At 37.4% G+C, this 26,058-nt stretch overlaps 1 protein-coding gene across 1 annotated transcript; it reads left to right on the top strand.

Annotated features, from left to right (window-relative positions):
- Nucleotides 1-3,638: 3,638 nt before the first annotated feature.
- On the top strand, nucleotides 3,639-16,072 carry LOC115918378 (inositol monophosphatase 1-like). The gene is made up of 7 exons (XM_030975825.1): nucleotides 3,639-3,802; nucleotides 6,822-6,955; nucleotides 7,924-8,028; nucleotides 9,404-9,558; nucleotides 12,209-12,317; nucleotides 14,584-14,735; nucleotides 15,619-16,072. The coding sequence occupies exons 1-7, from the start codon at nucleotides 3,707-3,709 to the stop codon at nucleotides 15,723-15,725; spliced, it is 858 nt and encodes a 285-aa protein (XP_030831685.1). The 5' UTR covers nucleotides 3,639-3,706; the 3' UTR covers nucleotides 15,726-16,072.
- Nucleotides 16,073-26,058: the final 9,986 nt, after the last annotated feature.

Here is a 26,058-nt window from a genome sequence, read left to right as displayed (position 1 = left end):
TACATCACAGTCCACAGATAAATGTGACTTGAACGTATAGCAGACGGCAATCGGCGGATCAGACGACACTTGATAGTGATTTTGTATGTGAAATTGCTTTGCTAAATATAAAATACAAGAACCTGTTCCATATCTTTAAACTGTCATTGATATTTGATAATTAAACATTTAGTAAAATAAACCTACCAAACTACACAATATTACAGTGAAATACTGGACTTCAAGTAGGGGAGTTTTATGTGGTGCACAATTGCACCCCTCTGTAAATAATATTTATGTTTTTGCTTACCTCGGCAAAATGCTTGCCTATACTAAATGGAAAAAATTACGGTGGTGGGTATGCTGAAATGGACATTATGAACCAGTCAGAACTTATCTATGATAATTCATGCTTGTTATCCTTCGTGTGCTATAACCTCGACCTAATTGTTGCTCATGTGTTATATAGGTAATGACGAGCTGGCGACCTATTTTGACCAAATTACGGTGGGTAAACTTTCAAAAGTCGATGGGACATGAGGGTTCCAATGAAAGAGCAGGTGTCAACGTACGTCGGGGTGGATGTGCTTTTCGTTTAAACAAAAAATGAATTTTTAACGATTTTGAGCTAAAAGTCCATAGGCTAACATGTTAGGCTGCTGGACTCTGACGATAGGGGGCGTTGTCCAATGAGACTACTCGGAGCCACATGACGAGGCAAGTAATCGTTTGGGCACTAAATTATGAAAATGGCACTTGTTTAGTGGGCCAAATGATCTGTGTAATTTGATAGATAATCATTGATTTAATTTTGTTTAAATGAATAAATAAATATGTAATTAAACAAAACAATAAAACACACGAAAAACAAGATGTCCAAAATAGAGGTCATTGTTTGTTATTTGTTTATGTACTTTTCATCTTGGTGGCAGTGAATTTTCTTGCCCCCAAATTTACCCTTTTAAAGTTTATTTACCCCCCCCCCCCCCCCCAAAAAAAAAAAAAAAAAAAAAAAAAAAAAAATCTGACCTTTGTTCCACACTTTTCAATAGTTCGGGTCGATAGGATTCTGTCGATAGTTACGTATGCGCACTGTCTGTTTTTATTCCAATATTACTATGCTTAAAGCTGGAAAGAGCTCATGAATATTTAATTTCCATATTTTACGCGCTCGCAGGCCAAAATCTCCATTTCGCTGGTTCACTGAAAAATTCTCTTCTTCATAGGCTAATAGTACATGAAAAGAGGGAGCAGTGTGCACTTTTGTCCCTCCAAAAGGATGCAGAATCGGAGTTGATCTGAGCCTTTGATCAGCTGATTGGGCGTGCGACACGAAGACGGTACAGAGGCTGGACTAGCCTCCCACCCCCCCCCCCCCTCTCCTCCCCTCATCGGCCAAAGAGAGAGAGAGAGAGAGAGAAAGAGAGATGATCGAGAGCGAGGGAAGAGATGAAGGTAAGGGGAAAGAAGAAATGTGAGATAATAAGAGATAGATTGCTCGAAAACGTTCTTCAAAGATTTTAGTAATGAAACAGCAATATTCTCAAATATATATCACTTTTGGTATTTTGATGAAGAAACAACAAAGAGGGTAAAGTGAAAATTTCCTCCCTTGCTTTGCTCGCTCGCAAAATTTAGAAACTGCCATGGCTAGTTCAGACAGAGAGGTCAATGAAAATCTCCATTATGATTATATGAAGTTATTCGGGCACCTCGGGCAGCATAGCGCCCGAATATAACCTTATTCATTGTACTTTATGTCAAAATAAAATTGATACCACGACAAACTTCCCCCCTCGTTCGCTTAACATCTCGCAAAATTGATAAAGTGGGATGATTCCTTTCAACAAAATGACCGAATATACACTGTTGGTCATAATGGTGGAATAATTATTTTTTACCCCAATTTATTGAATGATTTTGACAATGATTTGTTTCTTATAGATCTAGATAATAGTATACATTCTCAGATTTTATTGAATGACAATTGGGGAGTGTTTGTTTTGCGTGACTGCTGAAGAATGTGTGTGCTACTATGCTAATCAACTAGGGGACCTACGTCCTTAAGTCATAACTGACAGCAATAGGGATTAATGCCTCATAAAAGGGCACTAATATATACCACATCGACAAAGTTTTGATCCTGGGGGCTCACAGTAACGAAGCCATTGCTTAGCCAATAAATCATGACTATACACAGCGGGCGCTAGGGTCATCGAAGCCCCCACAAAAACAAAAAAAACACAAAGAAAATGCAATAAATTTTCAATAATTCATTCCATTTTGCCCTGACCCCCAACATACAAAAATCTTGTATGTGGGCATGCCTTGAACCATAATGCATGGCCCTACAGAGGAATTGTTCCTGTTGGGGACTGGGGGAAAATGCAATGAATTATTGAAAATTTATTGCATTTTTTTTTTCGGAGATGAAAAGTGGCACTTATTAAAAATTTTAAGGGGCACCTTTCAAATTTTAATAAAGGCACTAGTCACCGGAAATGAAAAGACGCACATATATTTTCTATTCTATATAGTTATACCATAGATCCATTTGATTTCTTCTTTGACTTATTGTTGCTACATGGATGTCTGTATATTTGTATTATGTTTATGTTGAATTTAAAAATATTATTGGATCAAGAAAAGAAGACGCACCTAAAACTTTCACAAAAAAGGGGCGCCTCTCAGATTTGAAAAGAGGCAATTATAAGAGGTGAAAGGGCACTCATCAGAGGTGGTTCGGGGCATTTTTTGTACCTGAAAAGGGGCACTCACATGAGATGAAAAGGGGCAATTGTGAGAATGGAAAGAGGCATTTATATTGTTACATGGGAAATGAACACTTGACGAAAGAAAAAGGGCACCTATGAGATTTTCATAGAGGCATTTATCAGACGTGTGAGAAAGGGCATTTATGAGGAAGGGGAATTTATTCGAAAGAATAAGGGCATTTATTAGAAATAGGTGCACTTGTCAAAATAAAAGAGGGCACCATTGAGTCGGAGGTGAGAAGGGGCACTCATCAAAGATGAAAAGAGGCATTTATCAGAAGGGGAAGGGGCAATTATTTTTAAAAAGGCACTTTTCAAAGTAAAATGGGCACCTCTCAAATTTGAATAGGGCCTATCATCTTTCGGTGGAGGGAGATCTTATCAGAAGTGGTACGAGGCACTTACACGAATGTAAAACGGGCACTTTTAATTATTAGAAATAAGGGGCTCTCATCTGAAGTAAAAGAGGGCACCTTTCCTATGTAAAAGGGGGCACTTGAAAAAGTGACCGCCTCTGATCTGGGCCTTTTCATAACAGCTTTTTTTTCTTCATTTTTTATATTTTTAAAATCGTCATATATTCCTGGGGTTTTTTCTTTGGGGGGGGGGGGGGGGGGGGTAGGGGATGTGTAAAGACATGATAGGACGTACATGTTATTGAATATGGTTCGCACATTTCATATGATTCTGATTCAACCTGGTTACTTTTCAGGGCCAGTGACAGTCATATTATTTCAAGAAAAAGAAGAAAACCAAAGAAACAAATCGAACTTGCTTCATCATATGGACCTCGATCGATAGCATGCATGCATGCTCACTCTATCGAAAAGCCAAGGTCGACTCGCCTTAGCTTGGCGAATCCATCGTATCGAGAATTAGAAGAAAGGCCGAATTGAATTTAGGCTAGACAATTTTAAGTTTCCTGGTAAATTCATTGGAAATCATTTGGAAAGATGGCAGATGAGGCTACAGCTGTTACGAAGTTTGAAGACGAAGATGTGGAAAATTTCCTAGAGACTGCCGTTGAGGTGGCTAGAAATGCTGGCCAGGTAAAGAAAGCTATTTATTATTCTCCTTATGAGACTGAATGTGGCCTCCCCGACCATTTTTACTTGCTTTGTCCCATACAATGATTTTTGTGTTAGCTATAGAAGACGGGATGAAATTCTTATTTTGTCCAGGAATTTTGTTCAAAATTGTTCAAAATAGTCAATGGTCCATGAATCCTAAAGATTGCTAGAAAGAATTGCGTTGTATGTGTGCATTTTTTCCGCTGATCAGATTAATTTAAATATTTTCATATTTTGCAAAATTGCAGTGTCCTGAGTACCAGAATCAATGTAAATTCTAGTCTAGAATTCAAATCAATGTTTGTTTTGTTTTTGTTGTGAAGATTCTACTTTTTCTAAGTTTAATTAAGCTTCAGTTAGGGTAGACCGAGAATGTATGTCTCTTTCATTCGTTAGCCTCTTATTTGGGTAGGGTCGGCACCTCTCTTTAGAATTAGAGACAGAAGCTGACCATATTCTGCTCTGCAAACTCGGTGAATGGATCTAAGCATAGATATTATGATCTAGAGTGACCCCACATGCTAATGTGTATGGACCTCTAGCACTGCATGTATGGGGGAGGCACGGTATAGAATTTTTTTACTTTTAAACATGTAAAATGCTCGACAAATACAACATAACATAGACCTAGGTCTAGGTTATGTTATATTTGTCTCCATTTTATAGTATTAAATTACATTATACAACACCTACGTGGATCCCTGTCATTTGATTGGAGGATTGTTGGTTACATGATATTCAATAGATGGTATATTGCACGGTCGTGCATTTTTGGTTATATGCGCCGTGCATTTTTGGTTATATGCAGACTGCGTACCTCTCTGCCGTGCGCGCGCGTATCCCTGCGTGAATCTGACGCGAAGGCAATCTGAATGTAATCGAGAAGGCTTGAATCCAACTTGAATTTATCTTTAATATAAGGAGTAAAGCATAATTTGTTGATTAACGTTCTTGATCTTCTTTGATGTTGTATAAAACAAATAATGAATGTTTTTCATTCGTTCAATGGTGCGAATATTTTCATTCGTTGAAAGATTAACATTAATTCTATTCAACTCGGCTGACGCCTCGTTGAATAGAATGTTAATCTTTCAACTCATGAAAATATTCGCACTGTTGAACTCATAACCATTCATTATTTGTATATTATTTTAATGTTAGCATGAAAAAAATGTGTAAACTCACTTTTAAAGTCCCTTTTTCTCCCGCTTTTACAGAGTCTTTGCACATTCGTGAGCTCAGCCTTAACGGTGCGGTCGCAATGTGCTATTTTGCTATGGCAAATGGCGCGCCATGGCGTGTGCGTGTACGTATAATTAAAGTATGAAGGCGCTGTCGGGCCACTTATTTCAACACGTACGTAACATTAGAAAATGGAGGTTCAGAGTTAAAGCTAACCTCCAGTAGTGGTAAAAAAAAGAAAATTATTTCTCACAGAATCAAACGAAACTTACACTGAATGTTCAAGATTACAAATAAATGACATGTGCCAAACAATTTTGGAAGAAAATGTATACTGGCTGAGTAATGAGCATAGAAAGACAAGGAATCAAGGTAGTACCAACCCCGACAACATGCGTGTTGTCCCATACATAGCTTTCTGTGTATGTGCTTGTTACTTTACCAAGACTCGGTCAAATTTATTATGATTTTGATGACTCCAAAACCTTGCAGTGCACACCAATACTTACATGCTACATGATCAACTGTTTCTGATCCTTTCCACACCTTTTCTTTCACAATGCAATCGCATTACCAGTACTAAAGTTTAGCTTTAAGAATGATGGACCAAATAGGCAGAAGTCTTGCTTGAATTACCGGAAATTCAAGTAAAATTCAAAAACGAAACTGGTTAATTTTATTTGTTTGTTATTTGTCATCAATATTGAGTGGTTAATACCGGTATGTATGATAACAGTTTAGTAGGGTAGCTGCAGCATGTTTTTCAAAATGTCGCGTTAATGTGCTGGTGGACAGTGTTGCCTGTTTTACTACATAGCCAGGATAGTGATGCTCCTATGTATGGATCTAACCATCAAATTCTGGCCAAACTTTTGGACTAAAATGTCACTTTAGCTGATTCATATCCGATGCATTTATTTTTGAAAATTAGGCCTAGGCTAATATAGACTACATCAGTACATCGGTTCTACTCACTATGAATATGACAGACAAAGAAAGCAGACAAAATATACAGTTCCTCAGGTAGACAAAGGAACATCCCTTCACTGCTATTATGTAAAAATGTGTAGAACAGGTGTCACATGCACATTCACCATTTTACATAATAGCAGTGAAGGGATGTTCCTTCGTCTACCTGAGGAACTGTATATTTTGTCCGCTTTTTTGTCTGTCATGTCATAGTGACTTACATGTAGATCTGCCAGATTGACTGTATGATGCGTATAAGGGTCCTTTTTTCCGGATTTTCTCGATCGAAATTGAGCTCTGTGTTGAAATTCTTGCAGCCGTACACTGTTACTGCGCATGAAGGAAGATGACGTCATCCATTGACAGTAACAGTTTAAAATACGGCTGCAAGAATTTTAACTTGGAGCTCAAATTTGACTGAGAAAATCTGGAGAAAAATTGATATCAAGGTGGACTTCCACTTTGATGGTTAAAAATAAACCTGCCTCAGATTAAATGATTGGCACTAGGAACATTTCAGACTTGCTGGAGCTGGGAGTCAGCCAAGAGAGATGAATCGATCTTAAACTGTTGTATGATTTTTATTTTTTATTGAGTACCTGTACCTCTTTAAAACACCAATTTATTTGGGATTATGATAAAATTGTGTAAAATAACAGTTTGGTTTAAGAAAAAAAGAAAGAGAGAGTGTCTTTAAGTTTAGAATGACTTTTGTCGACCATAATAGTTATGATGTAGTCAGTCAAAATTATGAACAGCTTGAATATGAATGGGCAAATTTATTGTAACTTGTTATGATCTGCAACAACTTTTTTTTTTGTTCTCTCTCTCTCTGTGATCTTAACAGGTAGTTAAGGCAGCATTTGCACTTGAGAAGAGGGTAGAAACCAAAAGTTCAGCAGCAGATCTAGTCACAGAAACTGATCAGAATGTGGAGAAAATGATCATAGGCACCCTACGAGAAAAATTTCCAGATCATTGGTAAGCATATTGAATGGAGGGATACAGAGCTGCCAACCATTCCGTTTTTGCCGGAATTACTCTGTTTTATGCCGGAATTACTCCGTTTTTTCCTCCAAAATACAGTATTACGTTTTTTCTTCATAAAATACGTTTTTTAATAAAAAAAAAAAAATTTTGAATTTTTTTAAATTTTTCTCTTTTTTTTTCTTTTTTTTTTTTACATACCGCCTGTCAAACAACTGACCTAAAATGGTGATTTGATCGCAATTTCAATAGAAAACTCATTTTAAAACATACCTCAAGAGAAAAATATTCTCAAAAAAAAATGAAATGCCGATAATACCAAAATAACCTCCAAAAAATTACCTGCTTGTATGGAAAAAACAGCATGATGAATGAACATTTCTGCATTGGAAGTGTGTCGCACGTGGTTGTAAGTTTTGTTTTTATGAATTCCTTTTTTGCTTGAAATTCCTTTTTTTTGCCACCATGATTCCTTTTTTTGAGGGATATACTTTTTCCTCATTACATGTATTGGTCAGAGATTTCTGAACATTTAGGCCAATTTCATTACCGGAAAACAAATTTTTAAATGAAAGAAAGGAAGAGGGAGAAAACAAACTTGAGGTGTGACAGTTGAATTGTCTCCAGCTCTATCTCAAGTAAAAACACTCTTTGTCTTGTTTTTTATCAGTGTTCAACAGTATATTTGAAACATGTCCAAAAAAAATTGATAAATAAATTGGTAGCCATGAGAGTTTTTAATCTCTCAAAATTAGTGTAAAAATGTTATATTTTAGTAATATCAATTATAGTATATTGATATTTTCTTGCTATAGGTAAACTGTAATAGTTATTTAATTTATCTCAGCTTTAAAAAGGCATCTCTCTCTCTCTCTCTCTCTCTCTCTTATTTATTGAACAGGTAAGGACAGGTAAGGACATTGCCGTATTTCAGAAATAACTTTCCATGCTTTTTGACCCAGTTTTATAGGCGAGGAGAGCGTAGCTGCCGGTCAGAAGATAGAGCTGACGGATGCCCCTACATGGATCATCGATCCTGTTGACGGAACCACCAACTTTGTCCATAGGTAAGCATGATCAGTAATGATAATGATAAAAGAATGCCAATATCCATCTCATGAGATGCCCAAAACACCTACCCCAAAAAAGTATTGATTATTCCAAAGAAAACTGACACCTCTGTTGTGATTAGGAATGGCTTTCCGAAATATTCAGTGCCAAATTGCTCTACTCTTTGAGCCTTTAAAGTCCTACTTGAAATCACACCAGAGTGGTGACCATTGGTTGTTATAAGATGGTTAGAAGAATCCCTGCAATCTGATTGGTCAATTGCTGTGTAGTTATTTTTACTGGATGCACGTGATATCAACACGATACATGCGATATTGGAATCGATAACACCGATATCCCGATTGTTTGCACTTTCTCTCTTCTCCACTAAGGAAAACAACCAAACCCAAAACAAGATGGCGAAATCACGGCGGGATTTGATTTTCCAGATTCTGTAAGAAGAAGAATTATCTAAATTGTTGGATAATTCAGATGCGGCTAGCATGAAAATTTCTATTAAAGTATGGTTTCTCAAAGTTGGAAAAGTTTGCACAGATCAAGAACGTCAATTTAGGAGACATTTTTACGCCAGAATTGGACAAACTGTTATCGTTCTAAACTAATTTCTATGCTTCTGTACATAGACTGACGGTGAGTTGTAAATCTAGACTTAAGTACCTTCGCTGTGGCATACAACGCCACTTTTTGGATCACTGTACTTTAGATATCTGTAACAAATTTCAATTTCTCGAGAGCACACGTATGTTTAAGGCTGTGTTTTAAGGCCGGGAAGCACCACACATAAAGCTTCAATTTCTGTACTTGATATGGACAAGATCCAGACCTCTTCTAATTTAGACTGCACCTCCCCAAAGCTCAAAAAAGCTTGCAAAGTTTTTATTGATTTAATGACTTTCTTTTGGTAAGGTTTCATGTTAAGGTCAGTTAGGCCTGACTTTATTTTGTTAAGGTTAAGGTTTAGGCCTAAGTCATTCTACATTTGTTTTAATACATTGCACTAAAGAACAGACAAATTATGCAAATTTAAAAATCACGCTTTCCGGTAATTACCGGAAAGCATGGCTATGGCAAAATCATGCGTCCGGTAAATCTGTAAAATAACAACATTTTGTATTTTTGACAATTTTTGGGGCCCCATCTTATAAAACAAATGATGCACAGGTATAATTTGTGGGTCCGTGGAATTGTGTGCACGCGGTACCTTTGAATTTGGCCTAAAACCATTCAAAAGTACCTTGTGCACACACTCCCTACCGACGCACTCAAACCTGTGCATCATTTGTATACTGACTGATTACTAAAGGATTTTGGTCGGGTGGAGTTTTTGTTGAATCTAATAAAACTATACTTTTCTTTTTTAATATTGTGCAGCTTTCCTTTTGTTGCTGTTTGCATTGGTCTGGCCATCAACAAAAACCTAGTTGCAGGAGTGGTATACAATGCTATCTTAGATGAAATGTTCACTGCCATCAAAGGCAAAGGGGCTTATTGCAATGATGCTCAGATCAACTGCTCCGGTCAAGAAGGTATGGTAACAGTCTTTGAGTGTATTATTTCATTCATTCATCCATCCATTCATTACTTTATTCATTCCTTCCATCCATCCATCCATCCATTCATCCATCTATCCATCCATCCATCCATCCATCCATCCATCCATCCATCCATCCATCCATCCATCCATCCCTCCATCCATCCATCCACCCCTCCTTCCATCCATCCATCCATATTATATTTGTTAATTCCTTCCATTTCTTACTGAAAATTCAAGTTACATTGTAGTTATGCATGTCAATAACTATGCATATAGTAATTGGAGCCCACATTCATGTAGCAAGAGCTAGTCATGGTTGACCCCGTTCAATGCACCATAATGTGTGGCTTAAACTTACATTAAGAGTTATCATTGAATCACTTTTTGGTTTGCACTAATATTGAAACTTTGATAGGAGAAGAAGAACTTTACCCAAATTGCACATTGAATATGCATATATGCTACATGTACTCTGCTTGATGTACAAACCTAACCCTAACTAACCAAAATTCCAAATGAAATGTAGGGCCAATTGATAGAAACATCATCACTTTTGCTTATAACTTAATTTTTCAATTTTCAATAAACAATTTGTATTTTGCTAAGAAGGCTAACTTGATAGGGACTGACTACCAGCAAATTTGATGTACAGTTGGCTAATTAGTTCCTTAGGGAACTAATAATACAGCTTGTGTGTACACCAGGTCCTGTGGTAGCAGTATTAGTAATTATAAAATGGCTCTAGTATTTTAAGCATCGTGATTGGTCAATACGCGTCACATGACATGCACAAATTTTTGATGCATGCACGATTTTGCCCCCAAAAAAGTGCAAAAAAAAGTTATATTACACGTTATCATGGATATCCAGCGCGTACCTGTAGTACGCTCCATGATCCCTGATCCATCCCAGCGCAGCGTACGCGTAGCTTAGCTAGATAGACTAGAGCGGGGTATTAACTATTATTAGAAAGCAAACTTTTATTATTTTGCCTTGGATTTAGCCTGTTTTGACTTTGGGATTTTATAATGAAGCCAGGAATTTCAGCTGTCTGATGTAGACTCGTCTCTAGACCCCCTATGGATTTTATTTTTACTCAAAGCAATGAATCCTGTGGACTTTTTGGTAAGCTTGCAAGGTCATAGTCTAGAACCAACATAACTCTAGATCTAACTCTCGTAGACTCTAACTTAATACTTAAGATCTAAACTTGTGTTTGTTTTGATTTGTGTCGCTATTTCATAAAACAAATATTGCACAGTTGACCCTGTTGTGCGAAACGTAAATGCAGTGTACACTCGGTTTCTTCAGGTGGTGCGCACTGTAAACTCGCCGCAAGCGGCTCGTTGCACAGAGCGGCACCAATCTAAAGAAACCTTACGCGTACTGCATTCACCGCTATTGCACTCTGGGCCGTGCGTTATTTGTATAATGTTGAATGCTCTCTATTAAGATTTCAAGCTGTTGGTCTAGAACATGCCATCACATTGTATCCCTGAGAGAGTCCTCTTCACAGCATCTCATGTACCGACAAAAATAATAACAAAATAACAAAAAATATGCTGTAGCCCCGTACTCATGGAAGGACACAGATTATGTACTGTTTTGCTTGGTTTCTGAGAGATGGGGAAAATGCCCTCAAATCCTAACTTTTGCTGCTAAATATTTTTATAAAATGTACCTGTGAGCTTAAAGAGTTAAGATACCTTTTCTTTACCTTAAAAACAACCACACCACAATTCTGTTAAAGTTCGTCTTTTTTAATGTTATTTCATCTAGATTTTCTTTGCCCATGTGACAGTCTTTCTTGCTCTCTTTTAATCTATTGCATTCTGCTGTATTATCTCCTAATAATCATAAGATTATGGCACATGTTATTTATTGTCAGGCAAAGCTCATGAAATTGGCATCAAAGCAAGTTCTGTACATGTTGTGTAACTGAATATTGTCTTACACTATCCATTTTCTTAATTGTTGTAAATTGCATTGCTATGTAGAGGTGTTGGGGTCTAGTGTATACGTCATCGGACTGTGGATGACATGGTTCGCGGTTCAATTTCTACCATGGCACTGATGTCCTTAGGCAAGACATTAATCTACATTTGCCTCCCTCCACCCTGGTACCCGACAGGATGTGAACGTATATAGGGTGGGATTGGCATGTGTTCACTTGTGAAATGGCACCTGGCCAGAATACTCCTCAGGGAGGGGAGCATGTGCGCTGTCATGTGTGGATTAGCAATTGAATCCAGTAACTAGGGTAATTACAATTACAATGTAAAGCACTTAGAAACGAAGCATTAACAGCTATACAAATGTGACAATTATTATTATTTTTCCAGATATCAAAGTGGGTAATGACAATTACCGTACAATGTATTTAGCACTAATGGCCTTTGGCAAGACATTGATCTACATTTGCCACACTTAACCCAGGTGATGTAAATGGGTACCTGGTAGGAATTGATTCCTTGAAATGGTAGAGTGTCTGAACGGCAGCACAGCTAAAGCCAGGGTAATAATTTCCAAATTTGTTAAGGCACCTTGAGCATCCCTTGGGGTGGATATGTGCACATTAAAAAAGTTATTATTATTTACTATTAACAGTTATACAAATGTGACTATTATTATTATTCATGCAGACATCAAACAGTCACTGGTGATGACAGAGATAGGGTCAAGTAGGAAGGTAGAGCACATCACAGCTAAGCTGAAGAACATCGAGGACATACTTCGGACAGGTGTTCATGGGTAAGATATGATGTTTCTCTTCAAAATTTGCATATCGTCGGTGGGGTGACAAAACCTCGTATCTCAAATTTTTAGAGATTTTGATTTTTTTGCATAATGTTGTACCTAATGGCCTACGACACCACCTGATAAATCCATGGAACGCCTCCGTCTCAGTTTTTTCACAAATTCCACACAAACACCCTTAAACTAAACCTCCCAACTTTAACCCCCTTTGAAGCTGAACTGACAAAACCTCGTAACATACATTGTAAGATACGTAATTCCTTTTCTTCGTAACTCACACACGGCCTAACAGTACCGAAGTTAGTGTATTCAAATCCTCGTAACTCATTCAGAGTTGAAAGTAAAAACTTGTATCTCAATGTAGAAAAACGCAAAAACCTCGTAACTCAATTTCAAATTTAAAAACAATTATTTTACTGTATTTCAACAATGACATTAAAAATTGTATAAATATTCCAGTTTTAAAAAGAAAGGACTAAATTTGTTGAGACAGGAAAGTTTTTTCGCTCTCCTGAAAATTCATGATTTTTGAGATACAAGGTTTTGTCACCCCACCAACGATATAGTGTAGCATATGGTCTAGATGTTTTGTTTTTCCTTTAATATCTACCGGTATTCTAGCTTGTAAATGCGTTTATTCCATGTGGATATACATGTACATCTCCTCCCTCAAGTAATGTTACGTCATGGGTAAATGCAAATTAAACAAATTAGGTCATACCTCGTCTTTTGACTTCTTTTAATGATGAATCTCTGATGGCTTTTAAGAAATAGTTAGAATAGAAATGAAAAATTATTGATTTAACAACTTGCCAGATAATGAGAAATTCAGAAAAGACTTTCATACACAACTTCACCTGTACAGGTACCATGCAAACAAACTATCATCATTTTAAAAAGTTCATGCATTGAAAATTTTTGATTTTCAGGGTCATCAATGACCATAATTTGCTTAGGCTTAACCCTTACTGTACTGGGGGGGGGGGGGGGGGGGGGGGGGCCTGGGAGGCTCCCCCTCGACATATTGGAGATTGCGCCGCAACCGCTTAAAATTTTGATTTACCGTTTCATGACTTTTTTTTCCTCGAGCCTTACGCACATTTTGATACCATTTTCGTAGAAATCAGATATACCTGTAAGGTGTTACATAACAATTAGTATGCGCATGTCATCAAAAAGTGCTATAATTGCATATATTCATTTTCAAGCAGATGTATTTCTTCCTAAGTGGGAGATATGAATTGATATCAAAAGTTTTTAAATGTTTCTCAAAGTAACCTGATGTATTCCAGATCAAAAGAATAAATTAGAAATAAAACAATAGACATAATACAAAATAAAATACATGAGAAAATAAATATTTGAAAATCGCATAAACTTGCATAAATTATCATTAATTACATCAAAATAACTATTTTGTGTTAGAAAAGAAGTTCCATATGAATAATGAGTTTCAACACTCAAAAAGTGGAGTCTGACAATTTGTGTAATGATTCTAGTTCCCAGTATATTTCCAGATTTGATATTCATGAATGCGTAATTTGCGTATTCATAATTTATGGAAATTAACGTATGCATTTTCAAATATCTTGAAATTAATGAAACCTCATGAATTTGATATGAAGGAAAGATTTATTCAATTCATTTTCAAGATTCTTCACAAGTCTACAAATATGTAGAGTTTTCTGTAAAATGCATAAAATTGGCATTTTGCATAATTAATTAGGCTTTAACGACAAAAATTTGCATATTAGGAAAAAAACTAATTATACCATCTTGTTCCTTACGTAAATATCTACAAACATGCAAATTTTTGTGTTCATCAGACATTCGACGGCCGAGATCATAATAGCCCAGTACAGTAAGGGTTAAAGCAAATTTGCCGAAGTGCAATTTTTTGTGTAGATCAACTCATAAGCTTTTCCAAAAATATATAGTTTGTTGGGGTTCAGGCACATGTATCTAATATGAATTATATGTGCTTGATTATATACCATAGTCGTTTCTGCCCGGTAATAGGGCATCTGCCACCTGAATGGTTTACCGGTACCGTTTTCACCAATTTTAAGAGGAAAGGTGCCAAGAATGTCCTATTATCTTTTCTCAACCTTCCTCTCCTTCTATTCGTTTTCTTTGTCTCTTTTCTCCTCATTTCCCCTTGTTTTTGCCATTTGAAAGGGGGTGGGAGTAGATTCCATACACTTGTGCCATTATAATGAAAACTTTCAATTCATACATTCAAATATTTTGTCTCTTGTAGTATGAGGTCGCTTGGTTCTGCTGCCCTCAACATGTGCCATGTAGCTCGTGGTGACAGCGACCTCTATGTTGAATATGGTATTCATTGTTGGGATATGGCTGCGGCTGCTGTTATCCTTGAAGAGGCCGGGGGATATTGTGCAGATCCTAAAGGTAGGCTATACATCTACACTTGCCACTCTCCATCCAGGAGGGTGGTTCACAAAGACTAAGATTGACTTTAGGTTGGACTTAACTATGGCAGGCCACTGTTTGCTCTCACCATTAACGGGCATTAGTCTCTCAAAGGATGTACAAATCATGGTCACCAATCTCTAGAATTTACATTTTTTGATGATTCAGTATTGAAGGAAAATGTAATATCTAAAGATCATAATGGTCGGAGCAAACAGTGGCATGAACGGCCTGCCATAGGGTAAGTACAACTCAAAGTCAATCTTAGTCTTTGTGAAACACCCCCCTGGTGTTAGTAAATGGGTAATTGATAGGAATTATAATAATATACTCAAAATCCTTTTGAAGACGAATCCAATATATATCCCTATCATCAAGCAGGATATATGTATAGCTATGTCTTATCAGGGAGAAGGGGTGTTTACAGTTTGGACATTTATGTAGAGCCTTTTTCAGAGAATTGTTTCCCCTTTTAGTGTCGCCTTGTTTTCCTTGAGATTAACATTGTTTTACTACAAGATGTCCTTAACGCATACTGGTAAAACTAGTAAAATATTTTGTTTGCTTTTACTTTACATTATATGACAGTTTGCAAACAAATGCCTTCAAAGAAAATTGCTTGTTTTATGCAATTTATACTCCATTGTCTCATGATATAAAGTATGTCTTATTTTAAAGCAGTATTTATTAACACTTATGTATATGCACTATAAATCTATATACAGTATATATTTATAGATATTGTAGGGAAGGGAGCTCTGTTTACCCCTCCTCTTCCCCTCCCCTTTCCTTTCCCTTCCCCTCCCCTCCACATGCAATGAGTTAACCCATCACTTGTATGCTTGTCCCACCTTGTATCCAGGTGGCCCCTTGGATATCATGTCCAGACAGATCATTTGTGGGAGCAGCGTAAAGCTGGTGGAGACCGTCTCCAAACTCCTCACTCATATAGAGTACGAACGAGACTGAGGGCCAATCATCGGAGTACTACATTTTATGCTGTACATACATGTAGAAGATGAACTTTGGAAAAAATATATTTGGTAATTCATGTATATATATATCTGGTCACTTACATTGTAGATAGATATAGCTGGTAATGGCATATGTTAGTCTTTATCATGTAGAAAAATGATGTTAGAAGTGAGGTGAAGTTAAATGTATGTATTTAGCTGAAGAGGAATAGCTTTCACTGAAATACCCATAGTCATAGCCATGAATAGTGCAGTCAAACTCAAAGACTCTCCTATAAGGGAGTTTACAGATACAATCTGCGCGTGGGCAGATAAAGGTAATTCGTACCAAAAAGGTAAAACCAACAGAGATGAATACTGGATATGCGCTCATGAAAGTTATGTAACATTATTCATTTATGCACCAACGGTATATTGAACCATCTAAATTCAATTCTATTCAATAACAACTGCTTGTAAAACTCGTCATTGGTATCAATTAAACATTTTCTGACAGACCACTTCCACTGCCGCTTTTCTTGTCTCCATTGAGCAATCTTTACATACAGGTTTAAAAGGCATTGCAGGGATATGCAAGGTGAAAATCCCAGACTTGTAAAAGGTCCAAAATGTTGTAAATATTCTAAATTGAACACTTTCCTAAAGGTATGGTTGCAAAATATTTATTATTGGTAAAATTAAAGTCATGTTGATTTTCAAATTTGAATTTTGCAAGTGGCAGTGTTTCATTCACCCCATTTGTTGGGTACAAATTGAGGGCTTCAATTTACACTCGTAGAAAGAAAACCATAGAGTATTTTGTATATTTAGCATTTAGTTCTGTAAGCTCACCTTGCTGCTACAGATCAGTTTTGAGATTTTGAGGGCTTGTAAGTCCTTCATAGGGGCTTTAACTGTATAATATTAACCCTAGTCTGTTCTCAATACAGTTTTTTGTGACACTGGTTAGCTCTAAGCTAGCTAACTGAGTAAGAGTTTATCGAGGAATAGGTGACACAAAGACGTATCTCCATTTTGGCCATTTTGAGAAAAAGTGGTTTTTTGTGTCACTGGGCACTTATTTATTTATTTATTTATTTTATTTATTTCTATTCTTTTGACAGGGTAGCCCATTCACCAACAAGTAGTGGTCTTCCATGGGGCCCTGAATGAACATATTTACATCGTTTATAACATTTATACAGAACAGTTACAAAAATAATACTCGTTTGCAAAATAAACATATATCATTAACCTAGTAAACAGTAATGTCAATAGGAAAATATTAATTAAGTCGCAGTTATGTGAATAAGTCATGTTAATATTACAGAACATGCACGTAGTATATGTTCGGCTGAGCCATTCACAAATTACAACTTTGTTTAAACAATCTCTTAAATGAATTGACAGAGGAAGCCGTTCTCAACGAATTATCTAGCTTATTCCATTCAAATATGGAAGAAACAATTGGGCTACACTTATAGCAATCAGTGTGAAATCTAGGCACACGTAAGCATCCACTGTCTATTTGCCTTGTATGATGCTCATGCACATCATTAGGATTGATTAAGCCTACCTGAAGGTAAGAAGGTGCTAAGTTATGAACGTATTTATATATCATCATAACGGGTCTTTTAAAGGAGTTATGTCTATGTTTCACTAGCCATTGACTTCAATGGGGTGTTAGGTGGAGTTAAGTCTTTGTGTTTCCTGGAAAGCCCACATTTTTCTGAACATTTTGATATCAAATACTCATTTTGGCAAAATATGGAGTTACGTCTTTGTGTCACTGAACCCTCTATATTATATCTAAGATTCATCATGACACTATCTTACAAGGTAGTTCATTACCAGATCAGTGCTGCAAACTGCCAAATTCAACTCAGCTTTCCTCAGGTCATCATCATAATCATTACTAGTTGCCGGAAGAGAACAGAAGAAATGCTCTAATTTATGATTCCACATCAGTATGATTTGAAAATGTAAAAATATATGTTCTGTGGCGGGTAGATGCTTGATTGAGGATGTCTTACTGTGTTAATCATCACATGAGGGATTCTACAATATTAATGTCACGGCAAAGTAGTGAATAATTGTGTAAATGTACTATGCACATGTGCTCTCGATAATTCTCAATTTGTAGGTCCTCCATGCAATGTAAAACCACAAGTCCACTACCAAATTCAAAGAAGAAGAACAAAACAGGATCTTTCTTGATTAATGTTTGGAAGATGAAACACCCTGTTTTTCAATCATTCAATGATCTTAAAGGTAAAGACCAGTTTTGGAAACGCCCCCCTCTCAAAAAATGAAATGGAAGCTCTTATTACCAATCATGTGAAAGAATATGTTTTGACTAATACGTGATCATAAAAATTTTGCCGAGAAACCGCCTACTAATTGATATATTGGGTAAATTATTATATCTATTTGGACCTGATAGATATTGCGTAGTCCCATATACATCTTTCTGTGTACAGTGCTTGTAACTTTACCAAGACTGGGCCAAATTTCTTATTATTTTGATGATTCCAGAACCTTGCAGTACACACCAATACTTATGATCAATCCTTTCTGATCGATTCCACAACGTTTCTTTTACAATGCAATCGCACGACCATAACTGGTCTTTATCTTTATCTTCAGATTTATATGTGTCTTCTCACTTCATGTTCAATGAAAATCACCGAGATCACTCTGAGCGAGTATAGAAGCAGCTTTTGATTTTGTTTGATATTAGGTAACATTCCTTAATTGAGAAAGGTAAAGTGATATGTATATATACTTTGAGAGTACATGTACATGGAGTGCATATAGTCCAGGCTAGGCCCCATAGGAAAAGACCCGAACCTTGCATTTTTATATATACAATGTTTTTTGATGGTTTCTTGTCAATTCGAGGGTGCTGATTCCAAATCCGATGAGTGCCAGACGCGAAACCTTGAGCATTTCTCGTAAACGGCGAAAATTCAAAATGGCCGCCAAAATGGCCGCCAAATCATGAAAACGCTTATTCTTTGGCCAATTAACAGGTTATTTTATGTTTTCTTGTCAATATAGGGGTGCTGAATCCAAATCCGATGAGTGCCAGACGCGAAACCTTATGCATTTCTCGTAAACGGCGAAAATTCAAAATGGCCGCCAAAATGGCCGCCAAATCATAAAAAGGCTTATTCTTTGCAAATGTTTGTCCATTTAACAGGTTATTTGATGTTTTCTTGTCAATTTGAGGGTGCTGAATCCAAATCCGATGAGTGCCAGACGCGAAACCTTATGCATTTCTCGTAAACGGCGAAAATTCAAAATGGCCGCCAAAATGGCTGCCAAATCATGAAAAGGCTTATTCTTTGAAAATGTTTGACCATTTAACAGGTTATTTGATGTTTTCTTGTCAATTTGAGGGTGTTGAATCCAAATCCGATGAGTGCCAGATGCGAAACCTTATGCATTTCTCGTAAACGGCGAAAATTCAAAATGGCCGCCAAAATGGCTGCCAAATCATGAAACGGCTTATTCTTTGCAAATGTTTGGCCATTTAACAGGTTATTTGATGTTTTCTTGTCAATTTGAGGGTGCTGAATCCAAATCTGATGAGTGCCAGATGCGAAACCTTATGCATTTCTCGTAAACGGCAAAAATTCAAAATGGCTTCCAAATCATGAAAACGTTTATTCTAAGGACATTTATCATGTTGATTGATGTTTTGGGGCAAATTGAGGGCACTGATTCCAAAACCAAAGATTGCCAGATGCGAAACAAATGTGAATCTCACTACAGCAATTATTATTACGCAGTTTTTTAATTCTTATCATCATAGTGTACAAATTGTTCACCGGAAGCTCATATAGCTGCAAACAAATAAACTTTTTCCTTTATTAGGTTGATTTTCTCCTGTCCAATTATAATGAAAATGGCCGAAAAACCCAACATGTGCAATGATGTATGCCAACTGTATACCGAGTGTGTGCTTTATCTAGATGTTACTCACATAAGTTTAGATGCAATGCTATTGATTTCCACTGTTAGTCTTAATATGGGTAGCTTTACCATTGTGAGCATCGGATGGTTTTTTATTCAAGGGTCAACAATTTTGATTTAGCTAAAGACAGAAATCCAGTGGTTCAACTACAGTATACTGGAATACGCGAGTGATAATAACAGCAAATTGTATCTATCCGTGTGGTCCAATACATAAGTTGTACTGCTCTAACACCTGCATTTTTGCAGTGGATACCGTTACAGCGAACCCAACAGGCTAGCTAGAAAACTTTGTGCAATGGGAAGGTTATATATGAATAAAATAATGAAAACATGAATATATGATACAGATATTCATTGTAAACCATATCCTTGTCCATTATAGACAATCATTTACCATTATTGAAGTCTTTTAAGTTTTAAGTCTTAACACCTCTTTAATAACGCACTAGTCTTCACAACCGCTAATGTCACTGTCACTGTCACTCTCTTCTGATGCCTTATTCATTGGATTTTGGCAATGGACATCGCCCTTTATACAGCGGCAGAATTCCGAGCATGCCAGTGAAGATTCCTTGCAGATGCACTGGGCTGTTCTGCAGTCGCTCCTACACCCACACTTAATGTTGAGGACTATTCCGGTGCGACTGGCTGATCATTTTCAAAATATACAGGTTGAATCGTAGAAGACTTCTTCCTCCATCCATTCTTCAATGGGTCTTATTCTAGGCTGGTATAGGGCTGGGGGTACTGGCTTGCCAGCAGCCACACACAACGTCACTTGATAATAGGCACGATGGTAATCTGGCCGAAAAGCGGCCATAGTTGATGGAAGACTCATCAATTTGAAAGGGGCTAGGCGCTTGCCACCAGCCTTCCTTGCGAAAAATGATCCTTCGCATTGTGTCAAGAGAATCATTTGGTTCTTCTCCTTACATGGATGCCCCGTATGTCAAGCAGGATTCGATTACTTCATTGAGAAGGGTTTCAGTATTCCCAAGGGGTATAGAGAATCAGGATAGCTATGGCTCTAAATTCTTCAGTACAGAAGCCTTTCCTACTCTGTATTAAACAGGAAGTGGTGTCACTTATAACTTATGTATGGGCTCAAAGTAGATAGGGCATGATTTTCTTGTGTTTCTTGAGAACCTCATTGATATCTATGACTGCTCGAGTGTGAGATGTTGATTCCATTACCACCTTTGTTGTGTGTGGTATGCCATTAGTTTGAAAATGTAGATGGTGTGCCAGAATGAACAGAAAATCTGTATCATCGCACAGAACTTTGATAGGTGAGTGACCATTCTCAGCCTCCTTTATCATGTGGTAGGCCATTATTACATCTGCTTCTTCTTCAGTGCCCCAACAACAATAAATATTGGATGCGGATCGGGTCCAGTTACGATCAGTCGTTTGCCCTCTTGTGCTCGCATGGAAAACAACTGATGTACGATCACCTTGATGACTTGTTGATTGTTTGCAGAAACATTTAGGATGACTTTATGTTTTGGCAGAGGATACTCAGCTATTTTACACGGCTGCAACCTTTTGCACGTGCTGTTCGTAAAAAAACGGACTTGACGCTGCTCTCATACTGTCTAAAACCACATGAATAACTGGTCACCTGTCTGCATATTTCATGAATGTTGCAACAGCAACATCTACAAAAGTACACACCTTTGCAGGAGAAGCAGGACACGGAACAATCCAAAGAAGAGCACATCCATCAAGCCTGATATAACATCTGGCACCTGTGCATTTTGTTGACTATCTCAACTTTGCTCCTTGAATTCAAGACGGACTTACTTGTGGAACGTGCATCACCATTCTTGTCGAACAGTGCGGGTGGATAGGGAGCCAATTCATAATAGAAGAAGGTTTTGGTTAAAATTGCTTCCCTTGATGTAGCCATGATCTCGATTACTTGGTCGTAGATCATCCCTGTATTGGCAACTGTAGATACCTCACCTCTTGACGACATATATCAGAAGCCTTTGCCATTCCTTTGACTTTCTTCTTAATTGTGCCATGGAACCCCTTCAGCAACTTTCTTTCGTTTTCGTTCATCTGATCAGATCCAATCTTGATTGGATCATCGGCATTTACTGCTGAATCATCCACAACTTTTGCAGTGTAGATGTTCACCAGGCTTGAAGGAGGGTGCTTCTCACTGTTAAATGCGTCTAAACAAGTCGATAGCGCCTCACGAATTCTCTTTCTGTCAGCCACATCTGATTTGATTCTGTTGAGACGTACATGTACTCTCTCCTTAAGGTGACAAGTGACAACTTTCTGATCTTCCCCTTCTTGCATGGCTTCCAAGTCATTCTTCAGTTGTCCAAAGAGGCTGAGAGACAAAACCCAGAGAGCAAGGGTAGAGTCATTCAAAGTGGAAGGTCCCTTTCCATAGCGCATGTACGCTGTTTCAATGTACATATCGGACCAGATGGTGCATCACATGTTCTCTATCTGAGAACTGCTTGAGTAATGCTGGTGGCAGCTAGACTTTGCATGGAAAGGAGATAATACAGCCCATAGCGTGCAAAATTTGTATGCCCTGAAGCGAAGAAATAGAGCAATATTTCCTTGACAGCTTGCAGATGGAGAGACCAGTCACCCTCCCTTCCAGCTCTAAAAAAATCCCTACAGATGATAATGGGCGTTACAAGACAGTTCATCCACAATTTAGTAGTTTGACTGTCTTGACTGCTGGCTATTTCAAACAACTCGTCAAAGTCAGTGAGGTGGTGGTCTTCCAGTACTTATCTCAATATTTCCTCAATGACAAATCGAAGCACCCTGAAACTCTGGGGGAACCTCTTCCCATCAGGCAGAAGTTTTGGAACTCCAGCAAAGCGGCCAAATTGAATTTTCGCATTTTGTGAAAAATGCTCAAGGTTTCGCGTCTGGCACTCATCGGATTTGGATTCAGCACCCTCATATTGACAAGAAAACATAAAATAACCTGTTAAATGGCCAAACATTTGCAAAGAATAAGCCTTTTCATGATTTGGCGGCCATTTTGACGGCCATTTTGAATTTTCGCCGTTTACGAGAAATGCTCAAGGTTTCGCGTCTGGCACTCATCGGATTTGGATTCAGCACCCTCATATTGACAAGAAAACATCAAATAACCTGTTAAATGGCCAAACATTTGAAAAGAATAAGCCTTTTCATGATTTGGCGGCCATTTTGGCGGCCATTTCGAATTTTCGCCGTTTACGAGAAATGCATAAGGTTTCGCGTCTGGCACTCATCGGATTTGGATTCAGCACCCTCATATTGACAAGAAAACATCAAATAACCTGTTAAATGGCCAAACATTAGAAAAGAATAAGCCTTTTCATGATTTGGCGGCTATTTTGACGGCCATTTTGAATTTTTGCCGTTTACGAGAAATGCATAAGGTTTCGCATCTGGCACTCATCCGATTTGGATTCAGCACCCTCAAATTGACAAGAAAACAAAAAATAACCTGGCCAAAGAATAAGCCAAAAAATAACCAAAAAATAAAAAACAAAAAATAACCTGGCCAAAAAAAAAAAAATAACCTGGCCAAAGAATAAGCGTTTTCATGATTTGGCGGCCATTTTGGCGGCCATTTTGAATTTTCGCCGTTTACGAGAAATGCTCAAGGTTTCGCGTCTGGCACTCATCGGATTTGGAATCAGCACCCTCGAATTGACAAGAAACCATCAAAAAACATTGTATATATAACAAAACAAGGTTCCTTGCTCTCTAGCCTGGACTAATATACATTGTAGTGCATATAGTGTGATTGCCATTCAATATTAGTGTGTAAGAGAAAATTTATTTATTTACACCTTATGCTTTGTATGTGGGATTGGGGGGGGGGGGGGGGGGGCAGTACGTGCAACATTTTTTAAAATCTATTACACTTTCCATATATATATTATACTCTTTATATTTCTCTTGTAAGGGATTTCTAAGACATTGATCTACATTTGCCACACTCAACCCAGGTGATGTAAATGGGTACCTGGCAGGAATTAATTTTTTGAAATGCTAGAGCGCCGTAATGGCAGCACAGCTAAAGCTGGGGTAATAATCTCCAAGTTTGGAAGCGCTTAGTGATTGTAATAAGCGCTATATAAAAACTGAGTATTATTATTATTATTATTATTATTTGGCTGATAGAGAAAATATCTGTTTAACCACCTCTATACATGTACATAATTATACTGTTTGGGAAGCTTCTTTTTTACCTTCGACTCAAACTGGTGAAGGGTTACTTCTTTTTCTTGTAAATTCATTTTTTATAAATTGTATACAGTAGATACCCCCCCCCCCCACCCATTGTTGGGAGGATTCTCCCTTGTTTACCATAAATCAAATAGTTTCTTCATTTTAAAGCCTATCTGCACTAGTTTGGCCAGGAGGGATTAGACCTCCCTGCATGGTCACTGTGGCAGGTGGTTATCTCATCAAACCAGCTCTCTATTAACATATGAATAAGGGGACAATGGGGGACTAACGGGTACGGTACCACTAGGCATTGTTGGCTGTATAGAGGGCGCAAGTAGAAACAAGTAGTGCAGTCCCGCTTTAAGGAAACATTTGAGTGGATGCCTCTCGATTCCCATTGTTCACCTTTTTTTTTAAATCACTTAGTATGATTATATTTAGAAGTGTCATTCAAATGATTTGAAATGATTTTGAGGTACAAAAAAAAGTATATCTCAGACGTCAATACAGTGCAGTTTACATGCCTTGGTTTGTTGAAAACATGTCAAATATTTTTTTTTAAACAAACATCCCCACATCCTCACGAACATCCAATGTATTAATGTCTTTGTTCATGACCATACAAAAATGTACATCTCACTGCTGAATCAAGATTTTAGATCTTGTAAAAAGCTAATTACCACGGATATATTCATCATGTAATTTGATGACCATTACCTACACTAGTATGAACTACAGTGTGTACATGAATATTATTTTAAACTATTATGAATATGTCTATTAGATGTGTTTCTTGTCTTTTCCTGGGAATTGTCATTATGATTTACGTATTAGAATTTATTATGCAAAGTAATTTCTTGTTAAAAATCAACTCTTTGTTTCTTTTTTTTACTGTCTACATACAATGTAGTTAGAAAATAAATATAGAAAACTAAAATGAACACATGTTGATTGCTATAATATTATTCTGTTCGATATTAGTGTCAAAGTACGTGCTATTGCATTTAATGTATTCCATTTTTGTTTCATTTAATGCAATAATCTACAGCTTAAAATTGATCTTAATGCTACGGTTTTCAGTATGTTCTGAATATGCGTGTGTGCAAGAAGGTGGCATGTAGGCTGCCCAAAGAATGGAAATGCTTGCTGGAGAGGGAGTAGTGGCACTTTGTACTTATTTACAGTTGACAACTGAACAACTCATACCCCTTGTAAATTTGATGTTTTTGCGTTTTTCGTAACTCAAGAATGGATGGAAGGTGGACTGGTTGAATTAGGGCCTTTGTTGAATACTGGTAGATGTAAGCTTTAGTACTATGTCGCATTCTCAAGAAACATAAATAGGGGAAAAATCAATATTTCACGACTTATGAATAATGTAGTTAACTGTAAATCGCCTTTTCCTATGATGAGGAGAAGGAGGAGGAGGATGAGAGAGCGAGAGAGAGAGAGAGAGAGAGAGAGAGAGAGAGATGAATGGGGACAGGAAGAACAATAGTTACAATCAAAGATGAGAACACCTGTTTTTTTGTCAAAGTCGACTACTTCGTAGATATGATTCAACTGTGTACTAAGTTTAAATTTTCTCTCACATGGAATGAGATGCCTCATCCCCCCTCCCCAAACAATATCCATAGCTGATATTGCTTTTTTTTTTTACTTCCATCGAAACAAAGTTGGAGGAACGAGCTCATTCGAAAAATTACATTAACTTTACGTCGCTAGTAACATATTTTTCATATGATGAGGAGGAGAGAGAGGAGGAGGATGGGAGAGCGAGAAAAAGAGAGAGAGAGAGAGAGAGAGAGAGAGAGAGAGAGAGATGAATGGGGACAGGAAGAACAATAGTTACAATCCAAGATGAGAGCACCTGTATTTTGTCAAAGTCGACTACTTCGTAGATGTGATTCAACTGTGTACTAAGTTTAAATTTTCTCTCACATGGAATGAGATGCCTCATCCCCCCTCCCCAAACAGTATTCCATTGCTGATATTGCTTTTTTACTTCCATCGAAACAAAGTTGGAAAAACGAGCTCATTCGAAAGTTTACATTAACTTTACGTCGTTATGAGAAGAAAAAAAGCTGGTGTAAAGACTGCACTGCACACTAAAATTCATCTGCTTAAAAACAGTTGTGCATAAACTCGGTATGTTACTAGTGCTA

Source organism: Strongylocentrotus purpuratus, unplaced genomic scaffold (assembly GCF_000002235.5).
Source record: "Strongylocentrotus purpuratus isolate Spur 01 unplaced genomic scaffold, Spur_5.0 spur5_scaffold_8, whole genome shotgun sequence".
NCBI lineage: Eukaryota > Metazoa > Echinodermata > Echinoidea > Camarodonta > Strongylocentrotidae > Strongylocentrotus > Strongylocentrotus purpuratus.
Note: the sequence above shows the minus strand (reverse complement) of the source record. Positions and strands in the feature narration are given on the sequence as shown.